The 20537-nt window shown below is 40.7% G+C and overlaps 1 protein-coding gene across 1 annotated transcript; it reads left to right on the top strand.

Annotated features, from left to right (window-relative positions):
• The first annotated feature begins 232 nt into the window (after positions 1–232).
• mkxa (mohawk homeobox a) lies at positions 233–15472 on the top strand. Its single transcript, XM_061266253.1, has 7 exons — positions 233–435; positions 1070–1322; positions 3198–3357; positions 4182–4335; positions 5997–6356; positions 12929–12962; positions 13221–15472. The coding sequence occupies exons 1-7, from the start codon at positions 246–248 to the stop codon at positions 13420–13422; spliced, it is 1353 nt and encodes a 450-aa protein (XP_061122237.1). The 5' UTR covers positions 233–245; the 3' UTR covers positions 13423–15472.
• Positions 15473–20537: the final 5065 nt, after the last annotated feature.

The following is a 20537-nucleotide window of genomic DNA, read 5'->3' as shown; positions in this document are numbered from 1 at the left end:
CAGATGTGTTATAATCACTAGATGACTTCCCCCAATTAAAAAGTAAGACTACATCAATATCAGATTGTGCAATTGAGTTGAGTCACATTGCATTTAAACCAGATGAACTTGTCACGGTTAACTTTTTGCACGGTGCCTCCCCCCCGCCTCCGGAGCCTGCCTCCCTCCCGCCCGTCGACCCTGCCCATGAACCGGCCTAAGCCATCCCCAGTATGTTCGCAGGCTCAGCTTGTGTGCGAGGAAACATGAGCGGGGTGACATATTCAGAGTCCCGGGCTGAGCGGCGCAGGTCGCCGGATAAAGCTGCAGAGGAGCCGGAGCTCCGCGATTTTGGGCACAAGACCTCCAGAGAGGAACATGTGAGTGGGGAATGGGCCAGAGGAGACAGGATTACTGCTCTACATTGCGGACTGACTCAGGAGGAGCCCGTGACAGGTAAATGAAGCACGAAATAAGGATGCTGACGCATGCAAATGTTTTTTTTTTTTTTTGCGCCTTAAATTTGGGATGCAGAGGAGGATAACCGTGCACCTGAGTGGGATTCACTTACAATACAAAGTCGAGAACTTATTCTGAACTGAATTCATATAAATTTCAGTGCCGCAAATTTACGCGCACGTTGTTACGCGGAACAAGTGCAATTATGGTAATTTATAAATGCAAAGACAATAGTCCATTCTGCAGCGGTGTTTGTGATGCGTTTAAAATGCGCATCTTAATTAATCCACGTTGCATGGATAAAACATTGAAATGAATGTTTAAACATTTGCCGCATGCACTTTTGCAATTGCTGCATCAATCGTCTGTACATTTCTTTTTTTGAAGCTGAATGATGTTTGTTTTAATGATAAAAAGGGGGTTGTTATTTCAACGCAGCTTGAATCAAAACATTTATTGCAGTAGTTCCGTTTAGATTCATAGTCTTGTATAAACCAAGCTGGAATTTATGTTAACAGTAAAAACAAACTTTAAAGGGCAGTGAAACAAAACGCTGCAAACGACGTGTGAGATTTTAATAGAGCGATTTTGAAAGTCCATCATCACTAAACACCGCGCGTGTTCTTCACAGGAAAGCCACTTGCGCACTGTGACGCACCCGAGGGGATATTTTCATTTTTGCGCACCTCGGGGACTATCTGGCCAAAGATGAACGCCATCGTGTTTAACAAACTGAGCGGCCAGGTTCTGTTTGAGGAGAAGGCCAACGAGGTGGAGATGAGCAGCAGAAATTACTTGGAAGTCATGGACGGACAACATCCGGACCTTCTGTCCAGCAACCAGGCCATCATGGACAACCAGGCCATCAGACACAGACGGAACGGGTAAGGATAAAAACCACTTGCAGCGGAATTATTATTATTCAGCATTTTGACAAGACGGGGACATTGAGTTCATTTGAGACGTACACTTTCTATGACCTGATTACTTTTGAAATCATAACATAATAAGGCGTTGTCTTGCGCGTCTCTCCATGCGTGTGCGCAATTAGACGTGAGAGAGCGCATCCAAATGGTCAAGTTGTAAACACCACCGCAATGAAGCATAATTTATGAATTAATAGATGAATATTTTGACCGGTGCTGTTCATTTAGTTAATTGTGGTGTAATAACTAGGTCAGCCTTATTCAGTAGCTGTCTCATAGATCTCTCCATCTGCTTCCAATAAATACACTTGCCCTTCAACTTTCTGTGTGGTCTAATCCATCACACAGGGGCTATGTGTTAGTTCTCCAAGAATTTTATTTATTTTTTGTGACAAGGAACAGGTGTAAGAAAAGATTGTTTATTGTATATATTTTTTGTTTTTCCTTAATTGAGCAAATATGAGGGTTCAGTGACCTTAACTGGAAATCTTCAGGGACAGAGATATGAGTTTATATGCTTGTCAGGTGTTTCAAAGTGTAACCTCCAAACAGAGATGTAAAGTCACAGCGTGTGTGTGCGTGCAAGTGAGGCCATTGTTTAAACCAATGTTCAGAACAGGGAGTGAAATGTACTTTAAAGATGTTCATTCCAATCTAGATTACAAGAAAAATATTTGGAGAACACCAACCTCAGAATGAGGTTAGACTAAAATGTTACGTGTGCAAGCTTTTTCGAGAGATAAAGGAGGGGCCCAGAGTCCTGCACCATACTGACATCTACAGGTTTCTGAAATGCCAAAGTTGTGTCTCGTACAGGTGCCTCTCTAAAAACAGATGTCATCATTTCTATGGGCTCTTTTTAGTGGTGCCATTACTCCTCTTTAAGCTTAATTGCAGATTTAGGATGAGAAAATTGCCATATATGCTTACTTTATATGTCGTGACTGACAATTTCACACAAGCTACTGCTCCCACCTGGAAGCTGTGAAACATTACTTGCTTGATAAATAAACATCTAATCCCCCTTTCATGGTCTTTGGGCCACTTTTTACATCAAGCTGAAGCGTTAACTCCACGTGCGTAATCGAGCCTGAGTTTGACGTGCGAGATAAATGTCAAACGGAAAACTAATCGGTCTTAAAGAGCTATCTGATGCTATACGTGTCCTGCAGATTGTTTTAATGGAAAAGACAATAGACATTGATAATGACACAATGAGACGTATTATAATTCGGCCCTGTTCTTTGTTAATTCAACAATATGTTTATTATTACATCACAGTGGTGGGTACATTTATTTAAAAGCTTCGACCCAAGAAAAAATCAACTTTTCAGTATGACGGAGTGCAGTTCTACACTACTGTAAACTATAACAACAAAAATACATGTATTGTTTCAGTGAATAACTTTCTGACAGACCGTGTCAATCAAAACAGCATTATTGTCTTTGTCAAGGCTAAATTTCTGCTTCAACTCTGGTTGTGTCAGGTTAATGTGGCTCATCACAAGGGCTGTTTTTCCACCCTCAATTCTTGAGTAATACTACTTGAGTAATAATTCTCAAGTGCCGGTATCAGTAGTAATAAAAGTACATCAAATTTCTCCACAAAAGCAATGATTGATCATCTTAAGAAAGCCTTATTACAATTTCAATTTTCAACTGATTAAAATCAATGTCAATTTTCAATTCTCTCTAACTTCTCAATCATTATCATTGAGTACCGGTCGTGAGTACCGATACCAATACCTGACATTGGTTCTCGTTGGTCTCTACTCGTGACTATAACGTACTGTATGGAAAACATACTGGACTACATTTTGTTCCATCTGTCAGGGGTCGACCCGGCGGCAGCAAAGTGCGACACAAGCGTCAGGCCCTGCAAGACATGGCGCGACCGCTCAAGCAATGGCTGTACAAACACCGAGACAACCCCTACCCCACTAAGACTGAGAAGATTCTGCTGGCTCTGGGTTCACAGATGACCCTGGTTCAGGTGGGTCTGCCTGCGGCCTTCTGCCTTTGTCACGCACACGTGCGAGCGCGCGTCTGCGCGTGTGTGTCTAATCAGCTCGGGGGAAAAAAATGCTAGATGTGAACTTGAGTTTTGGAACTGACAGGCTGTGAGGAGAACATGTTTTTACAACTTGAGCTGTTTATTTTATTACACTCGTGCACCCGTGGATATTATTTCTACCTTCTTATAACTCCTGCAATTTTCCTTTTCGCACTCCCACTGGTGGTGGGCTACACACCAGATCCAGCATTTTATCTAGTATTTTATTTATAGTAGATTTGTCTTGATACATAATGTAGTTTGGATTATCACAATGTGTATCGTATGCTAGTTTTCGGTTTAATTTCCTTCGTATGACAAATTCTGCACAGCAACAAGTGGAGATTTAAGAGAATGGCAAAATCACTAAGTCAATTGAGCGTGAAAAGTTATTCGAGTCTAACATTAAATTGTCTTTTTTCCCAATAAAAGGAAGAACGAGCTCGAGTGTCTTTTTTTTTCCATCTTAACTTGAGGTCTATGTCTTATTGAAATGAGGCCAAGTGAATCCAGAATAAAGATAGAGGACATCCATCTAAGTCAACATTTATCAATAATAGCTGATTTTTATTGGCCGTCCAGCATGTGGAAGGTGTTAGGTGCCGAAAATATGAGATGAAACTGTCTGGAATTCCTTTTTGTAACCGTCCTGTTTCGCTCTGTCAAGTCTGAGCAGACGTTTTTATAAAGTCTACCTTTCACTGTCCATGCGGATCCAGTCAAGACAGTAACGTCGTATTTCCGAACTTTCATTTCTCTGTCAGGTTTCCAATTGGTTCGCCAATGCCAGGAGGCGGCTGAAGAACACGGTGAGGCAGCCCGACCTGAGCTGGGCGCTCCGGATCAAGCTTTACAACAAGTATGTTCAAGGCAATGCGGAGAGACTGAGCGTCAGCAGCGACGACAGCTGCTCAGACGGTACGAAGGACGCTCCGCTCGAACTATCTCTATTCTGAGTACAATATATCTACACGGCTAGCTCCGAGTCGCTGAGGCTGGTGGGCTGTAAAACGTTGTTATTAAGACACCCTGCTTAGCCAACCTCCGTCGCCCAGTCTGCAATTGGGAATGACTAACTTTCTTTCAGCTATGTACTTAGTCCAAACACATGCTGCAAGAATTGCCCCTCGCTAGCCACTGACAGGACAGAAAACATTGCGCGGGGGGATAAATACATAAACAAAAAACACACGGTGTATACTCGCATAGTGAGAGATTGAACAGAGAGGAAGAGCGCTGTGGTGTGAGTAATCTTTAATTAGGTCCTTTGAGAGGCCGAGGCCGAGCGTGCGGCTGCAAAGGAATGCGCGCATGTTGTTTGCATTGTGTCCGCCGCATGCCATTGTACCACCAGTGGCTCGCTATATCTCCCGGACTCTTCCCCCTGTCACATTATGGTTATGAAGTTTTCCGCAGCCATAGCCCACATTTGACCCATACACCGAAAAGGCCCACCATTATTTTTAAAGTCTATGCTTTTTTGCTCCAGGGGTTATTTATACGGGGAGTGACCCCGCTGACCCGTTGACCATTCTTCTTTGGTGAACTCCTCTAGCTTGTTTCGCAGCTACTCTTGCACACCCAAAAGAAAATGTTTAAGGTGTTTATTTAAGGAGGTGCCAGACTTGGATGTCGACCATGCGATCATAAAGGCAGATCGACATTGTTTGGATGGACTTTGTCTGCACCGTGAACGTACCTTCATGAGCTGTGATTATAATTTGGCTTAGAATACGCCCAACCTGCTCAAACTACAAAACCATCCGTCTTGATTTCCCTCCTGATATCGGATTTGCCAGAACATTGTTTTTTCTCGACTTCCTCTGCTTCTTTCATCAGAGTTCTCATTTAATGTGATTACCTTAGCAGTGCACAGTGCCACGGATAGTGCTGTAAACTTTATGCAGACGGAAATAAAAGGGGCAATGTGTTTTAAATGGATAGGAAACAATCTCCCATCCATTACGGTTCGCTCTCACATTTCTCAGCTGCTTTATTCTCTGGAGTGGAATGCCAACGGAAATTAAACATTAGTTCATTTTTATTGAGCTTTGCATCATTTACTGCGCATGCACAGACTGCCCTTAAACATTAACATGGCTAGTAATTACATTTTAAAATTATACACGGTATTAGTCACCACGGTGGCATCAAAAGGTGTCATTAAAAATCATTAAAAAAAAAACATATTATAGAAATAATTACCAGTGACATCAAGCCGAGACAAACGTCATATTGCACTCTTTGACTCTAGTAATCCACCTACATGTCTCCAATTGTGACTCAAATCTAACTTGTTTGACTTTACCGCTTCGGATTTGTGTTTGTTCCCATAGTGGCTTCCATGTTGTGATAATGAGCAGTTACAAATGTAAACATGTTTTGGTATGTCTGAATAAAATGGCCAAATTCTGATGGAGGGTTAAGACAAAAACAAACTATATATACACACACGCACAGACATATATACTGTATAGTATATTCAGGATATATTAATAATAATGGCTGGTTTGAACATAGCACAAGCGCATGAGTCTTCAAGAATCTTAAATGTCTACATGAATTCTTAAATGTCTCAGATGGCGACAACCCTCAGAGGACCCAGAACGGCGCCGTGGAGCTCACCAAGCCCATGTACCAGAGTGTCATTAAAAAGGAAGGCTCCGCCATGATGGGAATGGCCATGGGGATGGGAGCGGGCCTCCGCTCAGCCAACGAAGCCGCCTCGCTGGCGGACGACTACGTGTCCCCGCCTAAATACAAGAGCAGCCTGTTGCACCGCTATCTCAACGACTCGCTGCGCCACGTCATGGTGGCCAACGCCGTGATGGACGCTCGCAAGAGGAACCACTCGGGCTCCTTCAGCTCCAACGAGTACGACGACGATCTGCTCTCGCCGACCTCTTCGGAGGCTGAGGCGAACTTTGTTTATCGCGCTGGTAAGGAGCCATGTTTCTTGCATTCCTTCGCCATCTTTCACTCTGTGTCCCCTTCCATCTGCACACTTTTGTTTGACTTTGTGCAGCTGCGATGTTATTCCTAAGCCTGTTAATCACACACATCCCATCTGCCTTGTTGTATTTGATACGGCGCCTGTGTCGAGGAATGCCATTTTCTTAATGCAGTTATGAGTCCCAGTAGCACACATGTTCACACATTGGAGCACACACTCAGAGCAGACAAGGAATTCCCTCCAGCCAGCTCCTCTGACCAAGCTGTTGCAAGCCAGACACAACAAGGCTGTATGGAACATGCTCTCCCCTAGGATTACTGTTTGGCCTGCTTTTCATCTTCTCTACTTCCAGTCCTTCAAAGTACACGCGTCACAGGCAGCATTATTTAGAAAATTTCTAGAGATCAACAAGTCAAGGATCCTTAACTAACCCATCTCAATTTAAATCATTGACTGGCAACAGGTAGTTATTGTTGGATGGATGTGATCACTTGCACAAAAAGTCACAAAAGAAAAAAAAAAGTCTTATGCTCCATTAAATATTAGTAGTAGAAATATTTAATCTTCCAGTAGTTTTATGAGTGTCCTATAAAATGTTAAATATTTTTCTTCAGAATGGAAAACAATCTACCGACCAAGATAAAGCTTCATCTCGCCTCCTTTGTTATTTTATTGGAGAAAAGAATTAAAAGGTCTGCAGAAAGCATAATGCTTCCATTCATAATCCAGCCACGTGTTTTATCTTTCTCACCGACTAATCTAAGAATCTAAAAAAGAAAGACAATAGCATCCAGTATGTTGCATTCTCTACAATGTCATTTCCTAAGACCTTTGACACTGTGGCTCATCTCAACCATGAAGGCCACATCTGTGCTGGTTCTTCTTCAAACACTGAACTATTTTTTTTTTTTTTAATCCTTTTCAAACTCAGTCTTTGTAACCAATAGTCATTTTTTATACATTGTGGTTAACATGGACACATTCTGCAGCATTGAGTGGATTTTTAGCAGCTTGTTTTCTTCAAAGTTCCTCACATGAGCAAATGTGTTTTTTATTATAAGAGAAAGGATGTGTGCATGTGTGTGTTTTGTTGTGAAAAATGGTAGAAATCTTTTTGGATTGAAAGATAGGGAGGAAAGTGTGACTTGATTTTAAATTGAATACAATCCAAGGACAATTTCATTGGACTGTCTGTATGTTTCTAATTGGAATTTAAACTTCATATTAATGTGATATTTTAGTCTTGAGAGAAGTTTCCAAAAAGTTGCCTGAGGGTAGGTGACTTCTGATCTGATCACCCATTTTGGAAAATCCAATTTTTAAAAGGGGACATACCGTACGAAACATTCCACGGCAATGTGTTTTACATTTTCAGTCAGTAAAAGGACACAAAAGGAGAGGAGGACAAAAACACAATCAGTTTCTTTTGGCACATTCTTCAAGAATTCCTTTCAACGGATCACTTGTGATTGGTCAAGGCGGAAGTGGCATCCCTGGCAACCATCACGCCATTGGCAAAAAAAAAAAAAAAAAAGGTAGTCCATTAATGGTGTCGTGAACCCGCATTGTTATCTCTGACTACAGAGGGCAGTCAGACGTGGGAGAGATGGAGGGTGTAGATTTACCCCGATGGAAAACTAAACTTCTGCTGGCTTAAAATGACTCACACACACACACGCCTACCATTCACAAGCTGCACACACACAACGTCCAGTCCAAACACACACACCTACAGTCCAAAGCCTCTGGGGAATTTCATTGAAGGCAAGGAACAGTAGAATTCCATCCCACATGCCAGGGGTCCATGCCAAATGACCCTTTAATGGGATATTAAATGGCAGGAATCTGGCTGAATGTTTTTCTTCTTGCTCGGTACTAGATTTCGCCCTGTCCGGTATCGTATAGATCATTATTCGCCAAATAAGTCCTTGCCAGAGCAGACTGAGTGATCTGGGTCAGACACATTACACAAGGTTGAGAAAGGCATATTTGGCGAGAATTACTATTTTATGGACTGGAGTTGATGAATACAGTAGCCAGATGGCTAATGCAGTGCAAGTGACTCCATTGATGTGGAAAAGACGTGAATGCCTGGAGGAAGTTAGCGGCCGCGGGCAGGTTTCACGTTTCGCTATCATACTGGTTTAATAGTGACCTTTGGATTAAAGATGTGTCATATATAGCTACACGCAACATTGTTGTCCGCAGTGACGTAAAATAAAAAGTGTCCTTGAGGGAGTGGCGGATCCAACAGTGGGAACGAAGAAAAGTTGGCAGAGTTGTGGTATGACCCTCTTTCTAACCGTCACTCCTGCGGCGATGTCGACTGACCAACGCAGACATTGTTTATACCAAACTCATACCGAGCCCTCTCCAACTGATCATTTTTATATCATCAACTTGACACGCCCACAATCAAGTCATCGCTTTCGGAGAACACGGTCTGCTGCCCTCATCTATGAAGGAAACTGTTTCCATTCCATAGTGAGAAATGTCTGACGTTATATTTCTGCATCTAACTCAAGTCAGGGAATATCTTTTCTTGTCTCCAGCCTTATAAACAACCACTAGTTTGAATAAATGCCTCCACTCGAACAGACACCTCCTTCAAATAAACACTCCCGGCAGTAAACACTCCTGGCCACTATTTGCAAAAAATACAGTAATGCTCAAAGCCAGTCATTAGTACCCGCTTTGGTGTGAAACAGTTTCATCCTTTCATCACCAAGCACATCCCGTTTGCGGTGAAGTCATTGCGGTGTGACTCTTGTTGTTTACTTTCGAATCTCCTGCGTTGATCATTTTTGTACGACTCGTGTTGTCAGACTACATGACATAAACTCTGATCTTCTTCATCACGGTAATAATAGTCTGTTGTTTGTCCGTGGCGTCCCTGCAGCAGTCTGGCTTGCCGCGCACAAAAAAGAAGACACTAACTTTGACAATATATTTACTTCTCTTGTCTTCTCCTTCTGGCTGATTTACTGGAGCCCTGATTACACTCTGTTTACTGGTCCACGTAAACACAGTGACAACTTGGCAGCGTTAAAATACTGGAAACAAGCTTGTTTCTTCATCTTGCTCAGACTGGTTCTTCACTTCTGTTCCGAAAGCCTTCTTGATGGGTCTGTAAATGTCACATGGTGCAAGGCTGCCATTTGCAGCGTGTTTAATGTCTTTGGCTAAATGGGCGCAAGTGATGGGATTCACACGGGCAGGATAAGTGCGTGTTACAAGGACAAATAATAAAGTTGCCGACAGACCGCTTTTGACATTGTTAAACATACAAATCATTAACAATAGCTGGATTTCAGCGAGCCCAAAGGCATCGACGGTGTCGTGGCTCCTAATCAAAACCCTGGCTCGGTTTCAAATCAGAAAACCACATCGGGAGATGTCGTTATCTGTTCCTTCCACTTTGATTTGAAGTAAAAACCTGTGTCCGAGCATTCACATCTGTAAGTCCGGCAATTTGAATGAGGCTTTGGTAAAAGTTGCGTCATTGCAAAGGCGGTAAAACCGGTTAATATGTTTTCCAGCCGATGGCCGATGATGACAGTAACCCCTGACTCATATTTGGGCTGCCAGAAACATCCAAAAGGACTTTCTAATTACACCGTGATCTGTTCAAGTCTTGACCTGAGGTTGCAGGTTGGGGTCGAGCGGAATGCCGATGAGATGTTCCAGTGGAAATCTGTTCACTTCATTTTCTCTCTTTCGGATGTTGAGTTTGAAATTCTATTTTAGTGGTTGAAACTTCAAAATCTTTGATACAGTCCTCAACTTTTTAGGCGGCATTTCATTTTTCTTAAGTACGATGAGCTCACCACCTTGCCAGAGGCTTTCCCACATAATGTAAATATAAAAGCATGCGTTAGTACATTTATTTGCGGTCGTAATGCAGAGCTTGTTTATTGTTGTTTGTTGCTAACAACAGCGCCGCATGGGAATGATGATAATGGGGCGCACTCAAGCGGACAGGTGTAACCTCATCCTCTCTTTAATTTGTCATCTCTGGTTTATGTTCCCCCTTCATTTTCGTGGTTTTTTGTTTTTTTTTCTCTCTCTTTTTGCCTCCTTCATGCCCTCCCACCATCACCCCGCAGGGATGTTAAGTGAGCTAGTATTTTTGGACTAACAGCCCCATGCCAGAAACCGTCAGACTTCTTAGTTTTCCCGTTCGGTGTTGCGTGAAACCCCATTGTCAGTGGAGCCCAAAAGCAACGACTACTCTGAACTTGAAATAAAAATACATATCTATATATTTGTTAGTCTTTTAATGGAGATCCGTATGGTCTTTGGCAAAGCTATTGTTTTAAAGTGACTGGCTTGAAGATGTTTTAGGCACACATCTTTGGAAACTTTTTTAGAATAGCCGTATCAGATTAAATGGTTGTGGGATACAAAAAGTGAATACAGGTGTCCGAGTCCACCAGTCAGTTTTGCATTTAGTCTGTATGAAATCCTGGAATCAAACTAGATCAGCCCATCGTTTTAGGTTCCTGGTTTATCCGCCAAGAACTACGGAGTATCGTATTTTCCGCACTACAAGACGCACCTAAAAACCTCCAATTTTCTCAAAAGCTGACAGTGCGCCTTATAATCAGGTGCGCCTTATATGTGGACCAATATTGAGCCACAACAGCAGGCGTGTCCAAAGTCCGGCCTGCGGGCCAAATGTATATATCTTATATATATGGACAAAGTTTTAAAATGGGCCATTCATTGAAGGTGCGCCTTATAATCCGGTGTGCTTTATATATGGACAAAGTTTTAAAATGGGCCATTCATTGAAGGTGCGCTTTATAATCCAGTGCGCCTTATAGTGCGGAAAATACGGTACAAAGAAATGGAGGGACCAACAATGATTGCCTCCTCTTCATGCTTTGGTTGTTGGAAAGTGAAAATTAGCAAACTTGCGCATCTGTTATATCACTTTGTATTGTCTGTACAAGCCACTTAACCCGAATTGGTTATTCTGAATCATACATTTTCTTGGCTTGACATGCTGGATGTTCTGAATGGATCAGGTGGCTGCCTCACACATAGGGAAAACACTTTAAAAGGTGGATGGAAAGACACACACCCGGCGACCGTCTGCCCACACAAACACACATTTTCACCCCACATGTTGCGCGTCTTTCATGTCAGCGAAGTCGACCTACTTGCTACTGTCGTCGCTGCCAACGACGAGCCAAACACTGAGCTAATATATCATAGGGGAATATAAACATCATATGAACGTTGGCCCTATAATTACACCGCTGTGATGACGGTGAATGTTGCCAATCCGCAGTCTAGCAGAGAGAACAGATGGAAATGGAATGAAGAGGATGCCTTCACTCTCCTCAAACATCGACCGAGTAGTTACTCATCGAAGCAATCCGACTCCCAATAATAATATTGAAAAAAACAGAAGCTGAAAAAGAGTTTTCAGAAAAATATTTTGGAATTGTAGAAGTGCTGATACTCGACCAAGCATAAAGCCAAACATTGACAGGAAGCATTGCGTTTATTTTGGCAGAGAACTACCGGAATGGTCCATGTCCTGTACCTGGATCCAGAGGGTGTTAGAGAACTTCCTAGTAGAGGTGAACACGTAGAGCACAGAGACCTGAACAATGTCAATAAAGAAAAATGCTTCTCTTATAAAGCCAAATAAAGACTGAGCACTGATAGGACCTCTGGGACAATCCAAAGGATTTAATTGGAATGCTTTGAGGGACTTTCATTTTGCGGTTTCTACACGTCCACGTTCCTCTCATCTTTTGTCTGCCAATGATCAAAAACTAGAAGTTGTGTTTCTCTCGAGGGTTATCCGGACAGGTTTGTCTTAAACGTGAGCCTTTAAATTTCAAAACTACGAGAAAGAAAAACATTGGTATGTTTTGGACTAAAAATAAAATCGGCTCTCTGCAGAATGTTTAGGTGTCTGGAAGTTTTCGGGTACCTGGTCAAGATGGAGTTACTTAAAGGCTCCCGGGTGCCTTAGTTGTGTGTTTGGGTAGCTTAAAGAAAGCGAGTGGCGAGGACATCCAGATGCTTAGCCTCCTCAAAGCCAAAAGTGTGTCATAAGACTCACTGCAAGCAAAACAAAACTCGAGTCTCGAGCTCGTCACTCAACGCGGAACACACACACTGACACGCACTTGGTCGTCTTCTACTGAACGGCATATTCAAGTAAACACACCAGTTGCCCCGAAGAGAAAGTTGGTTAGATTGTCTAATGACGACGTTATTGGCTGCTAATGATTTACATATGAGATAATGATTGCTTCCATTTTAGGAGAGAGAAAAACAAAAAAAAGAGAGAACGCTCGCTGACTCACGTTGCGTTCTTTCATTTCCACTCAAGTCTTTCACGCTCAGTCCTTTGCTAAACGATTTCCTCACAATTACATTGGCGGGGGCCGAATTGTTTTCGAACTAAATATTACAGAATGGAGTCTATGAGTCACAAGTCTCAATCCGATTAGCTACTTTCTTTCCTGATGGCTTTTTCAGAAATATTCTTATCCACAAAATGATATAAACTCATCTATTTTTTTTTTCTTTCAGAAACCACAGAGCATGGATCAAGTAAATATGACAAGTGAGTTCACCGTCTTCTGGCTTACCGTATTTTTCGGACTATATGGCAAATTTTAAATCTTTAAAGGTTCTCAGTGCGCCTTATAAAGGTGTTTATCAATATATAGATGTTAAATTAAGATTATTATATAATTATAATAATCACTTAAAGCTAAAAAGGCACCAAAAAAAAGACACCGTACTTATTGACCCTATCTTAATCTCTGCTTCTGCTTTTTTGTTTTTGTTTCCTTCATGGCCCATGCTTGCGTGTCATCAGCGGTGGCGTCAGAGCAGAACACAAGGAAAAGGTGAAGGGCAAAGATGAGACGTACTGGAAGGAGATCAATGCCGCCATGGCCTTGACCAACTTGGCGCAGGGGAAGGACAGCGCCCCTGGAACCACCAGCTGCATCATCCAAAAGTCTTCCCATATAGCAGAAATCAAGACTGTTAAAGTGCCACTTGTGCGCAATTATTAGCTGCAAGCTGAGACTCCTCACTCTATGCAAACATTCCTCTTTTGATTCCGAAAAAGACTATTTCAAAGGACAAATAAATATTTTGTTTATTAAAAGTGTCTTCAATAGGACCTTTTACGCTGACATACACAAGTGTTGTACTGCAGTATTACAAGATACCTTTTTTTGTAATATTAACTTATTTTTTTTTATGACTTTTTTTTTTTTCCCCTTATTTTTTAAGATCAATGTGCATTTTGCCAAAGTGACTTTTGCTCTTGTCAATGCAAAGTTCAGATCCTAGTAGTGCCTCTTTGGAATTTGTGAAGGATTATTTGACCAATGTTTAGAGTCACTGTCGTGATACAGGAAGTGCAAGTGTGCCTTGAAAGACCAAATGAGGTCATCAATCATTATCCGCACACACACACACTTTGTTATAAAATAACTAGAAGTAATTCCTTGAAGGTTTCCTGTGTATTTTGACTGGAGTCCTCCATTAGACTGTAAACTGAACCGTGTTTTGTCGGTGGAACGTATCTCATCCTTGAATTGTGTTTTATTAGCGACGACGCTCCCTCTAATCGGAACATAACATCCAAAAGCTGGACCCAAAATCAAATCACGCTCACAAATGCAGCGATGCTCACTCTACGAATGACCCCTGGACGAAAAAGGGATTTTTTTCTTTTTTTAATTATCAGTGTTTTAAATGGACAGTATTGGTTTTTCACATTTTTGTACTCGCAAGAAGGGTGAAAAAATAAAAAATAAACGACAACTCCCACCACCCTGCTTCATCTTCAGCTGTTTAACATTACATTCAAATTGCTGTTTACAAGAAGCCGGAGGACAAGTTTAAATATTTGACTTTTTACCCCTTGTCTTTCTTTTTTGTTTGTCTTTATGTACGCAGCATTGCAGTAGTATCTCAGTTTAAATATTTTGTTATTGCTAATCTGTACATGTGTGGTTGTTACAGTGTGTTTTTGATCAAGCTTCCGTACTTGGTTTTTACATAAGCCTGCCACATTAAGGGCTTCTTTGACATTTGAAGACACTCTTTGATAGAAAGTACCAAAATGTTTGCAAATTTAAGTTTGACAAACTGGAGAAACTAAAGCTGATTTTTTTTTTCTTTAAGATATCTTCAAGGTACTGTGTATGTATATCTTCAAGGTACTGTGTCATTATGGACCCATGTCTTGTGTGTGGCCTTAATACTCCATCATGTCAAAATGTACATTCATTTGTAAATTCTGCAGTTGTATTTTATTTTGACAAACCCAGACTGTGATTACGGCCAAGGATTTAGAAGAAGGAGTAATGCTGCACAGAGTAACTTTTTGACCTTTCTATATGAATGTGCAAAAAAAAAAAAAAAAGATGCACTTATAGACATGTATTGTCATTTAATCAGAAGCCTTTTTTTTTTTTACACAAAATCCAAGAATTGAACCCTATATTTTTCATCTTATCGTGCTTATAGATGTGTAATGAAATGAATCACACTAGCTAACCCCAAGGCACTATTTACACAGTGGGGGCCACATGTGTTTTTTATCCACCTGACCCAGACAGGGTAGCTGCAGGGTAGCAGTATGAGCTGCTCCTTGTGTTTCTAACCGCAACCCTCACACCTCACACGATACCCACTCTCTGGGTGGAGATTGTACAAGGGAGCTAGGAGGCCTCTTTTTTTTTTCTTTTTTTCCAATTCCACTCACGGTGCATCCTTGAAAGTGACACAAACAGAAGGGTTTCTACTGCTAAAATGTTGGTGCTGTACATGCCTTTCTCTTGGCTGCATCCCATGAGAAATGAAAGGCAACAACAGTGTATAAAGCCTATAAATTATTCTTACTGACTTTGTAAAAACGAAGAAATTTGTGACCAACTTTTTTTTTTTTTTACTGTTAAGTTATATGAATTGTTTCTCCTTTTGTCTATTTGCTAGAGACTGGATTTTCAATCCAATGACCAAATGCATATCTCATTGTATTGTTTTTACTTCTTGTAAAATTTCCTTTTCCAAACGGTTTTTACTTGGTCAAGCATTGAATAAACCTCAGAATTAAAAAAAATAATAATTTTGTTCCTGGTAAGGAAATTCTGTCTCATTTAATTTTTAATGACATGGAAAAAGATGTTGCACCAAAGATTACACAGTTTATTTTGATGAAATGTTCTGTTTTAACTCAATAAGGAAAAATAATATAAAATGATATAATACTGCAAATGAGTGAAATATTTGCAACAGTATTAGGTGATCTATCTAAGCCAGCGACACAGTTACAGACCGAACAATTCAATGGTCTTCCACTAGATGGCAGAAGCTACGATTTATTTGTGTATTCACCGCTTGCCATTCGTACAACCGAATATTAGTCGCATGCAATGAGACGAGGTCATCGTAATTTCAATATTTAAACGCTTTACACGATTTTTTTTCAATACAAAATGTGTTGGAGGGTTGGAGCCATTTTTTTCGGTAAAAGGAACAACTAAGAATATTTCATTTATGTAACTTGTCCTTTTGTTGATGATGACACTGAAGTCTTGATTCTAACACCCGGCCACAATTTGTGTCCCATCACAAAATAGGGCATGTTTGTTTATGACGCACAAGGCGCAGCGGTTTTTAAGAGCTAAACAAACTAATCATGACAAGCAGAGTCGAATGTATACAGCGGCGAGCTGTGTCTGCCTCATGCCGCACATTAGCGGTTTGAGCCCCTGCCATTACTATCTCTTGTGTATTTTTGCTACCTTCAGAAGCATGTTTGGAATCATTCTTTATTTGTATAACCCGGGATTGGATCATAATCAATCTTAGGCGAGTTCAAGAGTGCAGCAGCAGTAAAAATAAATGAATAAAGGATTTGGAATAAAAAAATTCTTAAAATTTGAGGTTGTGATGTGGATACCTAAGGAAGTCTGAACATATAATTTGAAATCCTGTGGTGATCACCATCCTGTGTGATACTGTCAGTAGCCTCGATGGCGTTTGTGCACTGTCTGGGTCTAAAGGTGTCCTTCAGTTTTTAGGGTGGATTCAATTGACCCGAGCAGAAGTCACGAACCTTCTTGCACTAGAGAGAACATGAGCGAAAACAAGATGGTAAAAATTTGACAGACAGATGTTGACAGGAGCCCGTCCCAGATTGGTAGCAGAAGATGCCACAAACTGGACGTCGCTGCATCCTGTGGTTCTTTTGTCAGTCAGCGCCAATGGAGACTGCCAAAAGTCCAAACATGCAGGCCTGCTTGTTTTCCTGTGTATCAGAGGACCTCGGCGTGGCCCTCCCTGAAATAATCCCATCCGATTCTTTTTTTCCTATATATATATATATATATATATATATATACGCTGAAAAACATTTCATGCTCCTGCAGCTCATGTTCCATATTTTCATCCAAATCAGAGACAAGTAAAGACTCTCGCTTTGCTGCCATTTGACAGACTCCAGGTTTCACCTTGGCAGGTTAGTTGGCCCAAAAGTGAACCACGAAATAAAATACAAGAAGGTCTTGAAAATAATTCCCCATTTGATGAGGAAATATGACTCCTGTGGCATGCTGAAGTAATTAACCATCATGATGTGAAGGATGCCGTGTTCATTAAAACTTATGCCTGCCCCCTTGAACACAAATATGAGAAAAACTGCAACGGCTAATTGTTTGATTCCTGAAAGAATGGACTGATTAAAAACGTAGACGGGTCTTGCAATCACTTTGGGGGGATTTGAGCTGTTTTGGATCAAGCCATAACTTCATGGATGTTTGTTAAAGGCTATGTGTGATCAGGTCATGGTTATTGTGAAAAGCAGACATAATCAAAAGGGCCAGACATGTATTATTACACCGCAGATTAATTACACTACAAAAATTAGCATCATTTCTGCAGGGGTAATCTGTAACTTTGCATGATATAGTGAAATGTGGAAAATACATTGTGCGGAAGATGAACGGCATGATTTATTTTGCTCACTATTTGGCAAGTTGCATTTCATAATTCCATCAGAAGTCTTTCCAGAGTGTCGAAAACCCTGTTATCAATTTTAGAAACTATTTATAATGACGTTCAGTACGACAGCAAACATTTTGCCCGCAAAGCATTACAGTATCATGTTCAATGTTCAGTTTGAATGAGATACCTTCTACAATATGGTTATTATTGTCTTGTGGTTTGCACCGGTTTAGAACTGCACTGGATCATAGTGACAGCTGGTTCTTATAATTTAGCCAATAAATGTACAGTGCCATCCAAGTGGTTAGTATGACCTTCCATTAAAATGTTTTCTCCAAAACCTAAATGGAACGGAACCTATAGCTACTTTTTAATCATGCACGCTAGTATGTTATCTTATTTAGCTATTTAAATTTAGCTTTACTGTTTTTCTCGGGTCAGCAACAAACCTGTCATGCTGCAACAAGAACATCATGTTTGTGACTTTTTCCAGACTCGATTATAAAATGATTACTAGTTTATTAAAATAGGCCCACTGATTAGCTTGATGCTCTATTAATCAATTAATTTAGATTCATATCACTAAATAGATCATTGTTTTTGTGAAAATCAAATTTAATGGGTGTTTTGATTCAGCAGTCCCTTTAGGCTTTTTTTTTTTGAAAAACTTTTACCAACTTGTATCCGTCGAGTTCTTTTTAGACCGGTGTATATTTTTGGTGCAGACCACACACACGCAGGCATGCAATTTCTTTTTGTTCGGAGATGAACTTGAACCGTGACCCTGCGTTTCCAAAGGCCTTACAGATGAGCTACTTTCGCTGCTTGCATGTCGCTCTTAATGGGAATGGGATGGACAATAAATGAAGCATGACCAAGGAAGAAAAAAATAATTCCTTGTCTTTCCCCGGTGATTGAATGTCTTTACACAAAAGATGTGCACGACAACATGTGCCGTGTTTAAGCCTTGGACTAGTTGTTTGTTGGAAGTCTCTCAACTTTCCACTAATTTTTTATTTTGCTTATCAACATATTTGACATATTTCCACATGGAGTAAGTACTTAAAAATTAACAATTGAACTTTTGTCAACACATTTTAACATGCTGCTATTTCATAAAGAGAATTAAAACTAAAAATACATTTTGTGGGCATTGAACAAGTGACTGATGAAAAATAAAATATCACTCTTTGAACATATAAGTAGATCAAAAGCTGTTTGCTCCTGGTAGTGAATTCTCCACATTGGGTGTTGTCAGAGGCTGAGGCAGAACAATTTAAAAATAAAATCAAATATATGCCATGATTATAGGATGGCTGCTCTCAAAGCTTCTTGCACAGACAGTGATATTGCGCTTTTGTCGCCAAGAAATGTACATTTTCGTTGGTATGTTACGTAATATCGTATAGCTTGCCAGTCCTTTGTCACACTTTAAGAAATAGTAATAATAATTCTAACCAATCTGAGGTATTTATGAATGGAGTTACATAGGTCTAGGTCATAGGTGTCAAAGTTAAGGCCCGGGGGCCAAATACGGCCCATCACATCATTTATGTGGCCCCTGAAGACAAATTGTGCTTCATCTGTCAATACTAAGTTACAAATTGTCTTCACTTTTAAAAAATACAGAAATTGCTAGCAATTCTTGTTACCATTGGAACAGTTTTGACTAGTCTCCGGGTTCAAACTTAGTTATTCATCAGTTTGTTGATGGTCATAATGGCCCTCCGAAGCAAACTATGACTACGATGCGACCCGCGACAAAAATCAGTTTGACACCCCTGGTCTAGGTTGTCATTTTGAAGCTACAATAAATACCTACAATTGCGTTAACCCGGGAAAAGACGAAGGCCCATATGTTGAACCCCCTTCCATGACAGACCCTAGCTGATGATAATGGTATGGAGGGTCATATTTGGCACACATATCAACCCTTGCGTCCAAAATAGACATTCAAATACAGACTGGTCTGGTTTCCACTGCGACGGTCCATCACAAGATACCGCAACGCTCAGAGACAGCTCCTCTGGACACATTTAACTTAAAGGCTTCCTTTTGGCACCGATAAGTTTGATCTGGCTTATGAGGATGTAGCTACGTATTGGAGTGTTTGACAAATATTTGCCAAAGTAATCCTGAGCTCATATGTTTGGATCGCTTTGAGATGTGCCCTTGCCCTTTAAGCAGAGAAATTCCTCAATTCTAATCATTTTCGCCTGCATCTGTTGGCAAAGCGATCTTTGCTCCACGTGTTTGAAGTCACATCATTGTTAAATGATTTTACCTCATTACTACTTCCCCATCCCAACTTTATGTGGAAAATATGTGTGTGTGTGTGTTGGGTACAAACCAATAAAAAAATCCAGATAGTGAAATATGCTACAATTATTTTGTCCGACAAACTACTTATATGATGCATGTGCTTGTTTAAAACATAACTCTGCGCCGGGATATTTATTTAATAATTTTGAGACCAACTGAAATAGAAAAAAAAAAAATCTAAAACTGGGCCAGATATGACTATTGACATGCCTGCTATAAAATTTCATTGGATTATCATGATGGAACTATGACCACTTGTAAAATCAAATGATTAATATTGTGAGCAGTAGGTAGACATATATTTGGATCTAAATAATATACACGGCGATCAAGACAATGTTTTTACTCGGCGAGAAGAGAAACTACAGTATTTCCATTGCTGTGCTGCTGAGGAAAACAAGGAGCTGCAAGCATTCGTAACATAATGACAGCTATGGGATCACAAATAAGGCATGGGCCCGGTGGCTCTGTGTAATATTTCATCACAGAGGGGCTAAATAAATTCCTCGGAACAGTCGAGTCAATACAGCAGATGTAAGAAATGGCAGCTGCCGGAGGAATGCGGTTTGGCCGAATGTTGATTCCTGCGGCGTCCTCTCAATGTTAACGCTTTGTGTTTAGGAATACAAAGCTACATTGTTGACGGACTGAGCTTGAATCCGGTTTGCTTATCTTGCCTTTGCCATGTGCACACGCGTGAAACACGCAGGGTCTCTAATCCCTTTGATCGATGAAGCGTCCCGCGTAAAGCCATGTGTTCAGAGCTGGTGAAAGCGTCTTGATGTATTTTAAAAAGGCTGGCATATTAAACACAGATGCGCACGCACATTTCATATATTTCATT

The sequence above is a fragment of the Syngnathus typhle genome, linkage group LG19 (assembly GCF_033458585.1).
Source record: "Syngnathus typhle isolate RoL2023-S1 ecotype Sweden linkage group LG19, RoL_Styp_1.0, whole genome shotgun sequence".
Lineage (NCBI taxonomy): Eukaryota > Metazoa > Chordata > Actinopteri > Syngnathiformes > Syngnathidae > Syngnathus > Syngnathus typhle.
This window is presented reverse-complemented; position numbering and strand designations above follow the sequence as displayed.